The sequence below is a fragment of the Anarhichas minor genome, unplaced genomic scaffold, assembly GCF_050575085.1.
Source record: "Anarhichas minor isolate MPS153535 unplaced genomic scaffold, ASM5057508v1 ptg000087l, whole genome shotgun sequence".
NCBI lineage: Eukaryota > Metazoa > Chordata > Actinopteri > Perciformes > Anarhichadidae > Anarhichas > Anarhichas minor.
In genome coordinates this window covers 775,325-795,385 of record NW_027466533.1, presented here as the reverse complement: position 1 = coordinate 795,385, position 20,061 = coordinate 775,325, and the positions used below count along the sequence as shown (strand labels likewise).

At 41.5% G+C, this 20,061-nt stretch overlaps 1 protein-coding gene across 1 annotated transcript; it reads right to left on the bottom strand.

Annotated features, from left to right (window-relative positions):
* Positions 1-254: 254 nt before the first annotated feature.
* On the bottom strand, positions 255-2,739 carry olig1 (oligodendrocyte transcription factor 1). The gene has a single exon (XM_076081940.1). The coding sequence runs from the start codon at positions 2,328-2,330 to the stop codon at positions 1,563-1,565; it is 768 nt and encodes a 255-aa protein (XP_075938055.1). The 5' UTR covers positions 2,331-2,739; the 3' UTR covers positions 255-1,562.
* Positions 2,740-20,061: the final 17,322 nt, after the last annotated feature.

Sequence of the window (20,061 nt, the reverse complement as noted above, 5' to 3'; positions counted from 1 at the left end):
TCAAAAGGCCTCCTTTCTGCGGAGGAGTAATTACACGGGTGGGTTTTGATCTTTTGCTTGTTGGGGTGATGAATGGGGGGAAGAGATGAGGACTGTTTCACTATTTTGGGGCGGCGCGGAGGGGTGGAAGGGGCTTTTCAGTACAGCGTCAACGGTGAAGACCCAACGAATGCGACGAGTTCACCCCCATTTCAATAAGTGGATCACTTTTCAAGGTGCTGTGATAGCAGCCAACATAGTACTGAGCAAATAAATTGAGGGGTCAAAGTATTTTTTTTTATTACTTTATACAAATGAGGGCAACACTTGCCAGACAGTGACAGTGCCAACACTCTGTCTCCAACTACTTTGCAACCAATTTGCAACGAAAACAAAAACATTTTTAGGAAGAGTGTAATGGCACCTGGATTACATTTTTTATCATTATATAATCAGGATATTAACATATATATTATAAGCACATTTGGCAAGTCACAAAATGTTTATACTGAACACCAGTAAAATGTTCTCTGACAAAATATGTCAAGTGCATTCACAGCACATGGCTAAGGTCAAGGTGAACACATGTCGAGTTTATTAATTATTTGATCAAAACCATAATTTGTCACTGACCTTATCCAAAGGACTTCTGTTTGCCTAATCACATGCAGAAGTCTCGTGTCAAAGCATTCATGTAATAAATCTTCATTAGAGCATCATTCAATCGATAAAATGTTACCTATGAGTTTTGCATTAGAACATACTAACATTGGAAAAACAAATTATCTAAGCGTCATGTCTAAGAGACAGGGTTGATGGAGAAGAACATAATTGTAGTTCCTTGGATACCTCTCTTATATAATAAAAAAATATGTGTGATGTGACGTCACTTATTGTCTTCATAATTGATTGAGAAAGATCATAGATTGCTTAATTACACCAAGCTCGCCAAAGAGCAAGCTGGAGTATTTTCTACAGAGGAAGGAGTCTGCCTGCTGAGAGGAAGGACGTCTGACTTTTTTATAACACAATCCAATCCACTTTAGACAAAACACCAAAAATCTTTCATGTGAAATCAACAAAACTGCTGATTATGAATCCATGTAGGACAGTGCTCATAGTAAGAAAATGAGATTGGCTTTGCACTGCTCTTAAATATTATATTATACTTTTTATTTCACAAGATTTTTTGATTTGGGCCCTATCCAGTTGTGGGCCCCTGAAATTGTGACCATCTTTCAACCAACAACCTACAACACCGCAATCAAACACACCATACACATACACATTACAGCTCACACTTTCAACAAGAATCATCAAAGTAGTCAATTGATTCTCGGATTATAAAACGAGTAATACAATATAATTTATCTCTGAACCAAAAAGGGGATTATTATATTTGCTTCAGAAAGAAACTGGCTTACCAAATACAAAGTAGATCCATTAGGTTTAAAAAGCTCAAAGGGTAATTGTGAGTTATTGCAGTAGAATATTATAAACAAGTTAAAAATGTTAGAAAAATAACAATTCATATAAAAAAAAGATATAACAGTCATCAAGTCTTTTCTTAAACTTCAAACGTGTCACTTTGGGAATCTCGGAGCCGGGGTGGAGTGGCTGAATCTGGGCAGTCTGCAGACTCCGCAGGGGCACAGGGGCCCTCCTGAGGCCCCTGCAGAGCCCCACTGCACAGGAGCTAGCGCGGCCTCCATGGGGCTCGGAGACAGCAGGGGACATTTGGCAGCAGACGACGATGGAGCGGAGGAAGAGGAGGAGGCTGCTGTCGTGAGGAGGGACTCCTGGGTGAGGAGGAGCTGACTGGGGCCAGATATGAGGGGCCACCCTCCGGCGAGCAACAGCCGGGGGACTGGCCCCGCGTTCACCCCCATCCCGACGCTCACATCCCCCAGCAGCCGCCGCATCTCCTGCAGGGACGAACTCAGGAGGAGGATGTAGTTCCTGGCCAGAACCAGGGTGGAGATCTTGGAGAGCCTGCGGCCCGCAGGAGTTCCGGGCTGGTGGGACTGGGGGGGGGAGGCAGATGACGGCAAGGAGGCGTAAGGCACCATGACCTCCCTCAGAGCGTCCATGGCGATGTTCAAGTCCTGCATCCGCTTCCTCTCCCTGCTGTTGATCTTCCTCCTGAGCTCCTGCTGCTCCTCTGCGCTGAGCTCCCTCTGTGGTTTGGTTGGTCTTTGGCCACCCTGGAGGCCGAGCGCGGGCGTGGGGTTTAGGCGGGAGCTCAGGTTAAACCCTGGAGGGCAGTGGGGCAAGTCCTGGATTGACCCAGGGCCACAGAGAGGTAGGGGCTGCTCCTGGGCCCTGATCACCGGGTTCGACAGCACATTCATAGTCCGTTCAGAGGTGTGCTATCTTCAGGGTTGTAGCTCAGTGTACTTCTTAAACAGAAATGTCTTCAGAAAAAGATACAAGTTTGAAAAACAACCCAAAAACAGCCAATGCCGAAATACTTGCCTTCTGCTTTTTAAAAAAATCCACAAAAAAAAGTGCAAAAAATCCAAACTTCATTCCCTCCACCTGTTGATCTCTCCTCTTCGTGCAGAAGACAGCTGCCATCCAGCACAATAAAAAAGTCTCCTAGCGTTTTTTACTTTTGGTTTCAGAGGTTTCTGGCTGCACAAGTGAGTGAATGAGAGCTTTCCTAAAGTGGCAGCTCAGTTTTATCTCATTTCCACAGCTGCGTGTGGTGAGAATGACAGCTCACACGGTGGAAAAGTGAGCTAAATGCTCCCCTCGCGCACCCCCCCCCCCCCCTCCAACTCAACTCAACTCCTCCCAGACTCACGATGTGCTCTTTAGAAACACACATATTCATGCGTGACTTTTATTATGTTAGACACAAATGATAAAGAACAGGTAAGTGGTGACACCAGCCAAATTCCATTGAAAATTGGGACGATTTAAGGCAAGATATTAGAAAAACAATTTTTTTGTGTGGATTATTTAGTTAATCCTGTAGTTTGAAGAGAAAGTCATGCACAAGCAACTTTCAAACACACAATTATTCATAAGGAGTTTACCATTAGGTTAGTGATTTGAACTCTTTTGTTTTGAAAGTTTTTCTTTTTTTTTGCAATTTTGGATTATTCTACGAGGAGCTTCACCAATAAAACCGGTTTTGTCCAGCTCTGATGGAACATGAGCCAATCAAATTAAAAACTCTGAATTAACTGATATTTACTGTGTTTTTATGTGATCAGACAGCAAGCGTAAAGATCCAGTTTTACAGGGTGTACTAGAACTGCTATATTGTATATTCTCTTTTTGTTGCTGCTATCTTTGCCAGGACGGTGATGTAAAAAAGTTTTAATCTCAGTAAAGCTCTGTCCGCGTTAAAGGGATTTATTGAATATAAAACACATACAGTCAAATCCGACAAACAAGCAGAATTCAAACACATCAAATACTGCAAATACAAGAAGCATTTGAATGATCCGAGCAAAATGTTCTGAAATCTTCAAGTAAAATTCTACATTTTAAATTTTGTGAAATTTGTAAATTGTAGAACTGCATTTCATAACACTTTTACTAAAGTCAGATGGAACATTTGGATTATCTACAGTTAAAACAAAATCTCATTAAAAGTATGCAAAGAAGCACAGAAGAGGATGATCGACAGGTGGGGCAAAACTTTACCTGGGACGTCCTTTTGTACAATTTTCTATGACCAAATTCCTGCAAAACTAACGTCAGTCCCATCAGCTTTACTTTGTGTTCAGTTATAATTAGCAAATGTTAGTATCCTAACACACTAAAATAAGATGAACATTTGTCAAGTCAAAGTTTATTCCAGCCCAATCACAAAGCATGCCTCAAAGGCAGTGGTGGGCCGTCAGGGCCTGCAAGGCCTTCTCTGCTGGCCTAAACAGAATCACAAAGTTATAGCTATTTTATAATTTAATAATTTTTCTACATGTATTATAATTTATAAAAATATTTTTCCCATTATCTTATTTTCTCATTGCACAGCTACTGTCTTCCTCAGTTGCTCTGCTTCCAGTGCAGCTTGTTTTAAGGAGAGCTATTATCCAATCAGATTTCAGAGAGGCCCGAGCCCTGCAGACTCACAAGTGAATCCCTTTGCAGTTTAAGTAAATGGGGACAATATTGTTGATTGTCATAGTGTTCAACCAATCAGATCTTTAGTTTGACATGTTGGGCGTATTCTTTGACATGTCAGAGCCTGCTAGCTGGCCTAGCCATACGTGATTGGTCAGTGGGCTAGCGTGACATGTTGGGCGGTGACAATCCCAATATCAGCTGCCTCTGTCGAGCAGACATTTTCAGCCCTCAAACGCATTAAAACGTATTCAGGAAATACAACTGGGGAGGCTCGACTGTCTTCACTGGCGTCCATGAATCGAGAAGGACTTCTTACTGGAACTAAAGCGCACGGATGTACTGAACAACTGTGAGATTAAACTCTTTGTTAGGGATGGACTTTGTCTTTAAATAGTGAACAGCAGCTTTGGTAAGTTAACTGCAGTAGCTTTAACTGCCATAAATATTATTTATGTCATTATTTAATATGCTTGTTTATATTATATATTATTATTTGTACAACTTGTTTTCATGAATATGGATTTTCGTTTTGTTTTATATGTGATAGGAACAATTGTTACATCCTATGTTGCGCTGGGGATATATTTAGCCGGTGCACAGCAACAAGAAGACGTGCGAAGCGGCAGCGGTCTATATACTCTGCGCAAAGTGTTAAAGTTAAAGTTAAGTTTTTTTCCCTCTCGGTGTTGACAGACGAATAAATCCGTCAGTAACAAGAACTATGGAGTCGTGTATTTCCTGGAGGGAGTGACAGGAGAGTTACTACTCTGTTAATTTGTCTATCGTGTCGTTTTCATGATATGGGTAATATTGTTCCCTCTGATATGAATAATATTAGAATGGCCCGTGCTCTTGAGTGTGTGGCGGAATGCATGTTTTAGCTGAATTGATTTTGACGATATGCATTGTTCGTTAATGCCGCCGCATCCCGTCATGCGGGTATTCATGTATCTGCACTCATAGTGTATTTATAGGTGTTGAGCTTCATTTTTACGAGTGCAGGCCCAGGTATAAAATGCACGGCCCGCCACTGCTCAAAGGGCTGTATTGTAAAAAATAGCACTTAGCAACGTTAGCAAAAGCAAAAAAGTATCAAGATAAAGTAGATACAAACCATTACAAACGGAAAAAAGACACACATACATATACCTAGAAGCATTAGCAAAAAAAAAAAAAATACACAACTGTAAATTGGACAACCGTAATTTTATATTTTAGACTAAGACTTAGTGAGGTTGAAGGTGATGCGAAAAGATGTTTTGAGTATACTTTTGAATGACTTGCAATTTCAATGGTGGTCTTTCCAAATTTGGTAGGAATGCGGTTTCTACCACCTAATGTAATGTTTTATGTAATTTTGGAATAGTCAGAAACGCCTAGTAGGTATCAGCTAACAACAGCAAGTCAGCATGCTGATGATAACATTTGGACTTAAGCACTGCTGTGCCTAGGAGCCACCAGCGTAGCTGCAAACTCTTGTTAGCACCCGACAACATGAGAAACGCTGCTTTTACTTTTTCTTTGTGTGAAGATAATTAAAAGCGAACACAAGAAAACACAGCACTGTGGGCTCAATGGAACGCACCTCTATAGCCATGCAACAACTTTGAAGACATTAAACTCACTAGCACGTTGTTGTGTGGCGGAGGGCAGGTATTAGCGGCATTAGCATGGGTGTTAAACAGTTTTGGCAAACAGTGAATGGCTACACCATTGTGTGCTGAGAGTTAATTGATGGTTTCGAGGTGGAGGTCATTGTTTGCTGGGTTCTGAGTGGGCCACGGTAACCAAATTGGCTGGCGGAGAGCTGGGCACGGTTCCAGACAGCCAGACAACCGGGCCAATTGACTCCAACCACAGGTGAAGCTGGCTTGGGGCACCGAGCAAGGCTGGAAACCTCAAATGTGCCATTCATGAGCCACAAAAAAAGACCTCAGCATCCCTCGGTCACACAGGGAGCCTGGCCGTCCTCCTCCTTTGCAACCCCCCCTCCTTCTTGTAAAAGCCCATCTGAGCGGGAGAAAAGGAAGGCAGGGGGAAGGACCGCACCGTCACAAACAGAAAGCAAGTTGTTCACGATGAAAGCAGAAGGAGACGCAGGGGAGGAAGACCCTCTATGTTCCACCCCAGCCGCTCTTCGCTTGTCGCTCAACAAGTGAAAGATGTGTGCGGAGGCGCTTCCCCTGCCCCGCCAACGGCGCGGTGGCGTCCGGCTGGTGCTGTGATTGAAGCTGAATGGACGGCTGCAGACGGACAGGAAAGGGAGGGCCCCATGAAAAGAGCCAGGCGGATGACCCTCGCACCTGCAGGAGAACAGAGTGCAGGCAGCCAGGATGAATGTGTGCATGTGTGTGTGTGTGTGCCTGTGAGCTCAATTTGATTTCTAGTGCCTGTCTGACAATGAGGTGTAATAAACTGAGCAATGAAAGAAAACAAGCTGTGGTGGTTTTGACTGTGTTTTGGGATCTGGTTTGGGTGTAAAGGGGGGGGGGGGGGGGGGAAGGACACCTGCAAGGAGCCCCACATGCAGAAGTCAGAAAAGAGGAGAAAGAAAGAAGCTGGTGTCTACCAGAAAACCACACCTCCCCCACTTTTTTTTTTTTATCCCCCACTTACAAGGGAAAAGAAAGTGAGCTTGATTTGGCGCCGCAGCCCAGCATATCCGCCTCCCAGCTTCCAGGCTCCTTTTGATGAGCCTGGACCAGGGCAGGAGCACCGGTGGCTTCAGGGCAGGGGGAAGACTAGTGTCTTTATGGTGGAAGGAGTACTATCCATCTGGGCAAGGCCCTCCAATGGCGGGTCTGCACCTGGGAGCTAAATGCCTCGTCTGTGTGGAGCCATTTCCTGCGGCTGACAGACAGGAAGACACCTCGGCCAAACTCCTGGGTCAGTCTACTCCCCAATACGGGATGAAAAATACACCCAAAGTGACACCACTGAAAATAATGGTTATGAATTCTTAGCTTTTTTTTCGGCATTTGTCAAAAGGACTTAACACACTTTTATTCATTCATTAGTTAAGTGTATTTCTTTTACTTCCTGGTGTGGTTTCTAGGTGTTGTCAATATAAATAAGGCCTATATATTTTCTTGTGGTTTTTATGTTATTTTAACTGGATAATCCCAGGATTTCTTGAACGGAAAAGATTTTTAAAAAAATTTAAAAACGGAAAAAGTACTTTCATTATATTGTCCCATACATTCACACAGGTTCCTATATGAAATGTACCCGCAGCATTTAACCCATCATTAAAACTTTGGATGGGTCCTAAGCTCTGAAGCTCACAGAGAGCAACTTGGGGTTCAGTGTCTCGCCCAAGGACACATTGACATTAGGACAGGCACCCAAGATAAATTCAAACTGATTTTAACCAATATTTTGCCTCTGGCTTAATATTTGATTCTTGGAGTTGGAAGGAAAGCGAAAATTGGGGAAAATGAAAATGAGCTTCCAGTGGCGGACCGTGCATTTTATACCTGGGGCTTCACTGCTGGCCTGCAGCTGAAATACCACCTTATAACCTCATGATGGCGCTACAGCTACGGTTATTATTCGTTTCTAGGGCTGTAACAATATACGTATTCGTATTAAACCGTTCGGTACGAGGTTTACAAACCGAACAATACCTTTGAATAATACTAGTGATAATACAGAAGCTTAAATTGTCGGAAATATAATGTTTTCTGCGCTCATGTAGAAGACAACGGTCTGTGTGACCTCTGAACCAGAACAAAAAACAGCTGGGGCTCCGCAAGTCTTCTGGGAGGCTATGCTAACTAGCTTAACGGGAAAACAACAGCAGCAACACGCATTCTGCTACACACTCAAGGGCCATTCAGATATTAGATGTAAAAAAAAAAAACGCAGTTGACTTACCAAATGCTGATCACTTAAAGACAAACTCCATGCTCCTTTCTTTGTTGACAGAGTTTAATCCCACGGTTAAATCCCAACTGACAAATCTGTTTCTCCTCCTCCTTCAGCCATTGAGTGTTAAAATAACAAAGCTAGGTAAAAAAAAAGAATCTACACCAAGCAAAATGCAAAAAATGTCATAATTTCTTCCATATCTTTCAATTTGAACTCTTACTACTCCGACTAAGCCTCTGCTGTTAAGTTTCGTTTCACGATAGTAACGTGCTCGCCCACTGACCAATCACAGCACACGCTGCACCTCAATGCAGCGCTGCACCTGAAAACCGAGCTCCACGTAATGCTGACGTACTTGTAAGACGAGCTAGCAGGCTCTGGCACGTTAAAGAATACGCCCAACATGTCAAACTAAAGATCTGATTGGTTGAACACTATGACAATCAACAATATCGTCCCCATTTACTTAAACTGCAAAGGGATTCACTTGTGAGTCTGCAGGCCTGGGGCCTCTCTTCTTACCTAGAGACACAGGGGTGAAATCTGATTGGATAAAAGCTCTACAAGCTGCACTGAAAGCAAAGCAACTGAGGAAGACAGTTGCTGTGCAATGAGAAAATAACATAATGGGAAAAATATTTTTAGAAATTACAATACATGTAGTGTATTTAAGAAAAAATATAAAATTATAAAATAGCTATAACTTTGTGATTCTGTTTAGGCCAGCAGATAAGGCGTTGACGGCCCACCACTGTGAGCTTCTGACAATTCACCAGATTCATTCTAAATGAATACATTAATAAAAACTAAACAAAAAGCAAAACTAAATTGTTGAACCATAGTGTTTCTGCATTACAAATGCCATTTGTAAAATATTGACAGTGAATTTATTTTTAATTTCATAAATAAATAAAAAAGGGAATCCTGAGTTTAGACCACCAGAGCAACCAGATGTTTCCTCGCCGAAACACACAAAACAACCTCTACTGGCTCTTTAATTGAGTACAAATTGGCATAATTATAAACCAACCTCCCTGGATATAAAGAGACAGTCAAGCCACAGGCTGGCTGCTGACTGCTTGACTTAATGGAGTCAATTTACATCAGGTGTCTGATTGAGCTCTTTTGTGTGTCACTTGATGGTGCGTCGATGTGTTCGCTGCCTCGGCGGTTCGACTTATGTTGTTAATGTCTGAAGAACGCTCGACAAATTGGGACGATTACACAGCTATTTTCTGTGCCCTTCTCTGTTTGTCACTGACTGTGTCGCTTGTTGCTCAAAAGCTCGTGATTTAAACAAAAATACATTTGTCTGATTGGCTTGCAGTTGCTTGAGAGGACAATATAGAACCAACAAGGCCTCGTAGCTGGTTAACACAGTCTTGCATCACCCAGGTAAGTCTTACCTGGCTCGTTCCTGCATTGACGCATTTCAAGTTTTCTTTCTTAGCAACTGTTCTTATTGATTTAAGCCATGTCCACATTACTCCGTTTCCATTTAAAAACGTATATGTTTTGCTACGTTAGCTGAGCGTCCACACTACGCGGAGTTGTCGAGCACCGAGAGGAGTTTGAAAACGCTCCCGAGGTCGGATAAGTTTGAAAACTCCGGGGCTGCCTCTTCGTGTGGACGGTCGAAAACGGATACAGTCTTGACGTATCCTTCCCTGATTCGTCACATGCCTATCACGTGACCCTTACCCGGAAGCTTACAAACAACAACATTGATTACCGATCGACTACCAGGTTAATTTAACATGGACAACTGATTGCAGGCGTTGCTGACCTTGTCGTCTTTACTAGCAGCTGTTGTTCAGTTAAAGTCTGAATTTCTGTGGAGGAAGCAGCTGTTATTGGAGCGATCAGTGACCAGCGTGACCAGCGGCGTTATCAGCCCTACGGAGCGGCTGTCTGAAGTCATGGTTAGCATTAAATGCTATCCAGTAGGACAGATAGCTAAGCCACCAGCAGAGCTACGTGTGAGAACAGACAACAACGAGGAAACGAGTGAGAGACGTGTGTTGACCACATTTATGGACCCATAATCTCGTAAACGTTTACGTGTAAGTGTTGATTTTAAAGTAAATTTGATATGTGTGAGAGAGAGAGAGAGATAGAGAAAGTCCCGCAGCGCTGTATAAGTCTGAAAAATAAAACTTCTAAAACTTTCCACGAACTGTCTTTTTGAGTTTATAGAGGACTATTTTAGAGGAAGATCTTAAGTATCAAACGCAGCCTTTCATTATTAAAGACTACTTTATTACTCTGTCATATTTTTTTTAACTAAGCAGCCAATCTACTTCCTGTTTACACCGTCACACGCATGCCCAGTGTACGTTAATGGTCACGTGATATCCGTTTTCGAAGGTTGCCATGTGGATGCAGATCAATTTGAAAACGATGCTGAAACACCCGTGTGGAGGGAGATCGTTTCTATCTGAAAACTCTGTTTCCAAATAGAAACGGAGTAGTGTGTCTTAGGCTCCAATACTTCGATCTTTTTAGTGGCAAAATCCAACAGAAAATAACACCACAAATTTGAAATAAAAAAATACTAACTCACAGAAGTGACAAGGCTGCACCTCAGCTGATGACAGCGTTATGGTTAACACACAAAACTGACAACAGAGCACAAAAACAATCCTAAATCACAATTTTGTGAACTTCGAATGGAAATTCAACCAATTTGTTTTCCATATGAGCAAGTTTTTTTTTAGATAAAAAAGGTTTACAAATTGCCCCCTTTTAAATTGAAAAACTACAATCCATGCACTGCTAAGAGCCCAATTCAAGCCTTAAAGTAACATTAAAAATATGTAAAATTGCACCAGACCCCCTCAGAAAGAGAAGCCGCTACAAAATCCTGTTTTTTTATCAAAAGAACTGTAATCTAAACGATACTATTTCTTTACAAGGTTTTTGACAGAACAGTTAAAATGAGGAGGTGCACCTCCGTTACATTGAAAACTTTCTTCTGTTTACAATGTGCTGAGAGAGTCTAATGAGAAATTAACAGTTGCCAGTGACTGATTCTATCCATGTGTCCCTGTGGGCAAACAGGTGCAGCAGCAACAATGGAAATATAACATAACAGGACTTTTCTTCAGAGGGAAAAAGGCTGCTCGGCTTCAAAGCAGGAACGGAGGACACACTCTTCTATTGGCCCTAACTCCTGCTCTGTGAGGCCTGGCCAAAGACATGAGAAGATTACAAGCTGTTAATAAGGTGGAACCAATCGGCTGAAGGTCTGCCTTTGTCCTTCCCAGCATGCTTTGTGAGCACTGCTCTGGGATAGTCGGCATTTGCTGCTGATCATAGTGTGGCGGGGATAATGAAGGTGGAAGGGGTGGAAGGTTTCAGCCCGCGGGCCCTTTGTGAAAGAGAGCCTAAATGCTTTACTCTCAATAGCTGCACACGCTGAGTTGGTCGCGGTTGTTTAAATACAGATGGACGTTTGCCACATTCATATTTTGAGTTGCTAACTGCTCCGCTGACACTTTCCCTGTCTTGACCTTTATTTATTTATTTGTTTGCTTGGTTTGTTGCATCTGATGTATTTCTGCAAGCTCTAGATGTGTTGTCACTTTCAAAATAAAAGCCTGAAAATTCTCAGACTGTTAATTAAAGAAAAAAATCTTTATTGTTTTCTAATGTTTCACACAGATTTTTTTGCAACTGTCGAACAAAAGCACTTTAATCTTTCATTGCAGTCATTTAGAATTATACCAAACCTAATCCAACTCAATGATTGTCTATTCTCATAGCAGATGTTCCTCTCTGAAACAATGCCACTGGGGATTTGCAGGGTGGCTGCTAATAGGAAAGTGTTAGTTAACCCGTCCCCCACAAAGTCTCCTTCAAACCCCCGATCCTGTGACAATGATGGATTCACAGACACTAAATTTCCACAGGAATCCTTGTCCCAAGTCAAACACAGAGCCTCTTCTTCTTCTCACCAAGCGATCGAGGTCAGGAGCTTCCCTAGTAAAATTTGAAATGTTAAGGGGGGCGGGTTGAGACGTTTCTTTTTGGCGATTTATTTGCGGTACAAGGCCAAGGGTGGGTTTTCAGAGGTTATCCCCATCTGTATGGAGGGCGGTGCAGCAAGAGACCCAAGTCACTGTTAAAGTGAAAGCTGATAGCAGTATGATGGATGGGGGATACACGTCCCAGAAATTGGACTTCTGAAAGTGAAACAGTTCAGCGAGACAAAAAGGGGAACTGGCTTTGAATGTGTTACCGCCAAATGAAGAGACTACAAAAAACAACAACAAAGGCACTGGTGGAAATGTTGGGTTCATCTTCGTGATCCATTTGCAGAAATGTATTTTTTCAATGTTTCATCAAGCATCAAAATTTTGACTCCAACAACACCCAGCACCATCTCTACAAAGTCCGACAAACCGTTTCCTTTTGCATTTTATAGGATAGATCTGGTATATTTCAATATGGGTTTTGTTTTCTTAGTTTCGACTTTCATGTCTATCAGTAAACATTATTTAAAGTTGAATGCAGTGACATCACGCAAAAGGAGTCTGATCAAAGAAACACAAGCAGTCAGATGATCAAACCGGTTGGAACCAACCTCCAAGAGAAAACTAAGGCGAACGTTAACATTATTATTAACTGTCTGCAAATACCAATCACAGTTTTAACTTTGACCTGCTGTACTTGCAGCTAGTGCACTCATTTTCAGTTTGAAGATGTAAGTGTTTTATTCATTCACTCATTTATATTGTACTGCTCTTTCTTTCCCCGATAATACAATCCGAAATCTCAGCTATTAATTTGGAGAGGACCTTGAAAAGCATTAGAGACAACGGCCAAAACGTATGACCAAAGCTATAACAAACAGAAATTATCATTTAAGAATATGACTGCGGTAATGAGCAGCTAAGATAACATATTGTAATTGGATGTCTGGACTTCCAGTGCAGATTACAGTGAGAGGTTCAGAGATTTGAGATGGTTGTAGTGTTTTTCCGTCTTTGCAAATTAATCTACACAATGTGGCTACATTTTAAAATGCATATTTTTCTCTGGCCGTCCATCCAAACAAAAGTAGCATTTTCCTAATACATTTTGAGAACACTCTTCAGAGTTTGTGCATTTTGAATTTTGCACTGTGAAATATATTGCAAAGTTGTCCTGTTAGCCAGATTCCGGACGTGGCCCGGATGCCTCCCTTTAGACACCTTTCACGCTCGGCCAGCTGGGAGGACTCCACGAGGCAGAACCATGATATGCTGCAGGGATCACACCTCCCAGCTGACCGGGGAGCACTGAGGGAAAGATGCTGCTGGGAAGAAAAGGTATCTCTGATGCTAATTTCTCTAATTTGATACGCTGTGGATGCTAATGGGATCAATGGATGAATGAAGACTTTGCACAAGGTGGAAAACTTTGAAGTTGTGTTTTTTTATGGTAAACTACATACTGTTTCTATGTATCTTCAACCTCTTAAACACCCATTTTCACCATAAATGTCACCTTATCTTTTAGTCAATACCCTTGTTTCCATTCAATTGTCAAATTTTGCAAATTTTGACAGAACTTTTGAAATGTTACAAAAAAATACATGCAAATAAGTCACATTTCCAAAATTGGTTTGGATTGAATAAATTAGGATACTTTGTAGTTTTGTCAGAGGTTGGTGGTGTAGGCTTTACACATGGCTGTAATCTGACAGTGAACAGATTTAACGCATCAACTTTTTTCTTCTCAAAGGCAAAAACCACCTCAAGCGAGTATACAACTTTTTTGCACAATGAAGGACGTTTTAACGAAGTTTGCCGTTTTCGTACAGCTTTATAATGCGATGCTTCAAAGGGTGCATAAAAATAGGTGAATGGCTAATGACAAATATATGTCCCCCCCCCTAGTGATGCTAAATTAAAAGGCAAGATGTTTTTATTTTAAAGACGTTAACACATTCTGTGCTTTGTTGCACAACCAGAGTTAGCACCCTTTCAGAGTTTAAAAGGTTAAAGTAATCTGTTGATGTTGGGAAACCTTTTCTCCCCCTTGTTTCGTGAATGGGGAACGTAATTTTGCATTTTAAGACATTGTTCTGATTTCATAAAACCTGGCTACGCCAGGCTGGCAGATGGATGCAAGTGGATGTAAGATGATTCTTTCAGGCGTTGATGGACACATCTGTCAGCCTATACACTCTGTATCACACACACACAAACACACACACTCACACAACTCCCCCCTTCCTCCCCTCGAGACAGCCCAGAATTTCTCCACGTTGTACCTCCTACAGCAGCTCATTCACCTCCCACTGTGCTCGTGCTCCTCACAGCACATTAAATCCCCACTAAGACCTGAGAGATCAGACTGAAGCAGCCACCACTCTCCCTTTCTATTCAGCCTCCACTCTGATTAAACTGCAGCAGGTTTGTCACAGATGTCCCAACTCGTGACAGGCCTCCCACTGAGGACTGCTAACTACCGAGGGTGTGATAACAGGTGACTGGCATATTATTTTTTTATTAATTAAATGCTTAAATACAGATGTAAAAATCATTTTAAAAAAGGGAACATAATTTAGATTTACTTCTGTCCAGCTTACTTGTAAATGAGATGACAGCCATGTGGACTGTGGCGCTAATTTGATTTATGAAACGGGGGACCTCGGGGGAGGCAACAACAGAGAGCTGACATATGTTGCACTGCAATGTGATAGCAGGCTTCACTAACTTGACAAATTGGGGTTGTCGTCATTAAAACATCTCGTGGTGGCATGGCTGCTGTGGAGGCTGAAATAATCTCACAGGACTGGCTTTAAGCACCAAAGACAACAACCCAGTCTCACTGTCAACTTGTCAAATACCTACTGTATTTTACTTTATTTTATATTTTTCTGTAAATTTTAATATGTTTCTACTTTGCACTGTTGATTGTTGTTAAATGTTATGCACCTCCCGTCATGTCAAATTCCTTGTATGTTCAACATACCATGGCAATAAATGGTTCTATACGCCACGGTTGTCTATAAAGGGACGACCGTGGCTCACTGGGTTAAGAGGGTTGTCTGGTAACCGCAGGGTCAACGGTTTGATCCTTAACTGGGACGTGTCGTAGTGTCCCTGAGCAAGACACTGAACCCCCGGCTCCCCAGGCGCCTATCATTGGCAGCCCACTGCTCCCTACATACAAGGATGGGTCAAATGCAGAAGGCAAATTTTGTGTATATGACAATAAAAATGGTTTCTGATTCTGATTCTGAATAGTTCAAATTGTCTCTTTTTCTTTTGCCTGTAAAGAACATGTTAACTGTTTGAAAAAAATGCAGTTCCAAAATATAATAACCAAAATCTATGTTGCTGTTGCCTATTATCAAATTGCCATTCATCAATGCTTTGAGCACCACATAGTAAAGTAGTCACCCCCAATGTATCGCGATGGAAAATGAAATCGTGGAGGCTGATTTCTCTAAATTTGGACAAAAGAAACATCAAATGACATGGCTACATGGAAAACTTGGCCAAAAGTATGCTGAAGCCTTAACATTACATCCATATGCGTTGTTAAACATGAGCAATAATCTGCTGCTATATCAGCATCCACTTTCAGGCCTTCCACCACATTTTGCACCTGTCTGCAGGGATTTGATCCCATTCAAGAGCATTAATGAGGTCCAACACTGATGTTCAGTGATAAGGTCTGGCCCACAGTCTGGTATTAGATGGGAGTTGATGTCAGGGCTCTGTGCAGGTCAGTCAAGTTCTTCCACACCAAACTGGGAAAACAATTTCTTTATGAGCCTGGATTTTGTACATGTGTGCACCGTTACATAACCTGACCCGCCAGATGGTTAGTTTACACAGAACCATCTGAGAAGCCTTCATTGGGAAATTTTTTTAAAGTGTAGGCACTTAAAAAAAATACTTAGGTGATTGGATGAAGCATCTGTCAATCAAACTGTTAGCGAAGCCAGTTGGGAGAATAACATCTTTTCCACTCGAGAAAAGCCATCAGTGCCGTTCTTTGCTCTACCCTCCTGTTCTGAAATAACTGATGCCACTGCAGCATCTACACTTACCATCTTCTGGAGCCAACATTGTTTGTTTTGAACAAACAGTCGCCTCTCCGTGTTGCATCACATACACCTAAGCCACGCCAGTAGCTCCTCACACGATGCTGATTGGTCCGTTCTCTGGCTTACCGGACACAAGCGCATTATTTGAAGCCTGGCAACAAGGATTTCTTGCGTGATCTTGCTGACATTGCGAGAATCCAGCTGCTGTGCGAGGTGCAGCATTGCAGCACTTGATTATTTCTGTCATGGCATCTCTCATTCAAGCAGCTCTCCAGACTGAAGGATGACAGTAATGAGAACTTATTTTGTGACTACATCCTATGCACACACCACACCATATCACTCTCCTGAAAGGCCTTTAGAAGGCCCTCATCCTGGAGTCATTCAAAGTGCTGTCCACCCATCAGACAACTGGTCCCAACTGGCCCCCAGCACACCCCTCTGAGACCTCTGTGCTTCTGCATTGGCTGATTCATGTCCCAGTCCTGCACTCCTCACATTTACTTTGATGTTTAATCCCATCCTGACTGTGTCCTCCTTCAGTCCGCGGAGCCGCTTGGCCAGTCATGAATATCCAAAGGTCTGCTTACTTGACAGGATTATCCCTCTTTTCAAAGCCACTGGGGACGATTCTTCAGCCACAAAAAAACACACTCAATGGATCTTCTGCTCACTCGCTTTGTTTCTCTCACTTTCCTTTACTCTCACTCCCTTCTGTCTATGTCCCTCTGGGCTTTTTCTTAAACACATTGATCTACCCGATCAAGGAGTTCATCTGCTGCTGTTCATAGATTATTGAACAGACACACACAGACACACACACACACACACGTATTGTTAAATTCTTAAGTATGTAGCGTTCCAGAAATATTCAGATGAATGTATAAATGGAATGAAGTACCACCTCCTCAGAGTTTTTAATCGTGAATAAGACATCACATAGTGAAGTTGGGCAGAAAAACCAAAAACAATTCTTTATTGAAATAGATTCAGAATGCCAGGAGACTCAGCGAAAGAAATTCAGCTCCTGATGCCAATGCTCCATTGCAAACTTTGGTTGCGAGCTGCATTGCAGATCACACCAAGGCTGCAGGTTCATGGGTCCAGCTTGCAAATCCATAACTGAGCCATTATCACCAATGATCTCTAAATCAACCCAACCTGTTAATGTCACACCAACAGTATTGACCCAGACCTATAATCAATCAGGATTAGAGCTGGCTGCTGTATAGAAAAAAGGATCGGCCCAGTCATATGAAGGCAAATCACTGTCAAAATCCGAGAGCGCAAATGAGATCCATGCGCGCGCGAAAATCAAACAGCTGCGCGCGTATTTTACAATCCGCCACTAAACACTACTCCACTACATCTCAGGATGTTCTACATTTGTCTGACAGGTTTGTAAACTTTTCAGACTGTAGAGGCTGATGAAATAGAAATGATGTTAATAGAGTTGTTAAATACAATAATTAAAAATGTGTTCAAGTCAAGTTGCTCAGATTGGTTTAAATTCACTCCATTCTATTACAGACAATGTGTGTTTGATACTCAAACCTCTTGTGACAAACAGCTCAAAGTAACTCTTTGATCTTAATTGATTAAAACACGATGTGATCATATTTAATCATGCTGTTGTGTTTACAGAAGAGATATAGTATAGTTGTATATAATATGAGCAACAATTTGGACCTGCTCAAAGATCTGGAGCCAAGATTAGGGACCACTGTTTGTATATTAACTGTTAAATCACTGACAAGTAATAAGTGGATGAAAAAGTATTCAGATCCTTCACTGCAGTAAACGTACTAATACCATACTGATGAAACAATAATCCACTATGAGTAAAATACCTGCATTCAAAACCTTAGTCAATGTTATTATCAGTAAAATCTACTTTAAGTGCAGAAAGTAAAAGTACCCGTGCAGTAAAATGTACATTATTTGCCCCTGACCTGTAGTGCAATCTGAAAATCTCCCCCGAGCGTCTGTGTCAGAGTGAAATCCGGTTTATCCCAAGACGAGGATTGTAACCAATTAGATGTAGATGTAGAGATACAATGGCGACAGGGTCCGCCCACTTACTGTCAAAAAGAAAAACTACTCACGAGCGAGCAGGAAAAAGACTCGCTCGCGAGCGGGTAGAAGTTTCGCGAGCGAGCGGATTTAAGCTTCGCGAGCGACTTTTGCCCGCGCGAGAGTGAATTCTGCTCGCGGAGTGACGTAAAAGCGCTCGTCAAAGTAAAATACGCGCGCGTCTGTTTGATTTTCGCGCGCGTATGGATCTCATTTGCGCTCTCGGATTTTGACAGTGATTTGCCTTCATACAGTCACCTGGATAAAATGTTGGCATTGTACGTTTCTGCAAACCACGGATAGGTTTTGTATTCGGTCAGAACATAGTACAAAGTGCGACTCACTTATATCGAGCGACCGTTAACGCAAGCTACAAGGTATGAAAATAAACGAGTATAACAAGAGAGACAGTCCAGATAAATGGGAGGCGTAGTGGATGGGTCGAATAACCACACAACTTTCATACCAAAAGTAAATGTTGACTTTACATGACATTATTTAAGAAAGTCCTTTTCGGGCGGTTGTTGTTTATTTATGGTAATGTTACATTGCTATGTGATTATGATCTTTTTTCTAAGAAAACATTTGTCAAAGAATTATGTCAATTTGTGTCTCCTCAAAATCTAGTACAAACCACTTTCAGCATACGACGAGTGAACATTTATAATTGTTAGTTGTAAATGAATAATGTCGTTTACTACTACTTTTAATGTGCTCTATCCAGTCAAGCTAATATTAGAATGTCATGTAAGATCAAATTTACTGGCTAGCAAATTAGCTAACTGATACCAAGCTAACTTTAAATGAATTGTTACCTTTGTAAAAGAAAAAAGGCCTCATGTAACATTAACGTTTCTATAAAGAATGAAGTCACCCCAGTCTATTGTTAACATTAAATTGGTGAACCCTAATGTCAAATGATATAACCCTAACGTTACCAGTTTGTTAACAAATTTAAAGTGAAACTCACCTTATCGTTTAAGCTAGCTGTTCAATTTACAAGCAGCAAATTAACGCGTGTGAGTTGAGTTATACGTGCGAGAGAGTGAGTGCAGTAAAATGTGATTGAACAGTGACGTTTATCTTCGGATGCCTTCATCTTTATCATGTAGTATAATTTCAAGTATAATGTTATAATGGTGTATTTAAGAATTCATCAGCAGTCAGGTAGAAGTCATTTGAGAATCTGCAGAGAAGTCTAGTCGTGTTTTCAGCCTTGCCCGCAGTAATGTTACCGTTACATGGAGCTAAAAGTGTATGTTTGTATCTTGAAGATTCTGGAGAAAAAAAGAATGAACATCTTTATTTGAAGTTACAACTAGGCTTGGAAGCTCCTGTAAGGTTCAATATTCGAGTCAAGATTAGTATAATAATAGTTATACTTTTTAGGTTATGGTTGTGCTAGCTTATCCAAAACGTCACGTTGCTATGCGTCTCCCTCTGCTGATTTTGACAGAGAATCGTTGATCAATTCAAAAAAGATATTCATATTCTTCTCGTGATCCTCTGATTTAAAAACAATTGCCTTATGTTGTTGTTACAGCAGGCTCCAATGTGGAGTTACTGGATATAACAAACGTGCTACCAGTACAATATATCCTCATATATAATATCTTGAGAAAAGTTACTCCTCACTTTTTGTTAAATGCATAGTCATTTCAAAATAAACTTCTGTCTTCACAGGAAACGTGTCAGTTAGGTTTAGGCAACAAAACGACTCAGTTAGGTTAGGAAAAGATTGTTTTTTGGGTTAAAAGAACTACATAAGTGACGTTACTGAAGTACGCAGTTTACGTGAAAAATAAATTAACGTTGACTTCTCTTTTCACACGGGAAACGAACAGTTGGACTCATCCACCTCCAGTTTCTCCTGCCCTGTGTGGGCTTTTGCGGTGTTCGCGGTTCATGATTCCGTGCATCATATACAAAATTATTTTGTAGTACACATTACACTCATTTAGCAGACGCTTTTATCCAAAGCGACTTACAATTCAGAGTCTATCACATTT

Bases quoted from the DNA above. Each gene is read 5' to 3' on its own strand.
- olig1 (XM_076081940.1), bottom strand. From the start codon at position 2,330: ATGAATGTGCTGTCGAACCCGGTGATCAGGGCCCAGGAGCAGCCCCTA.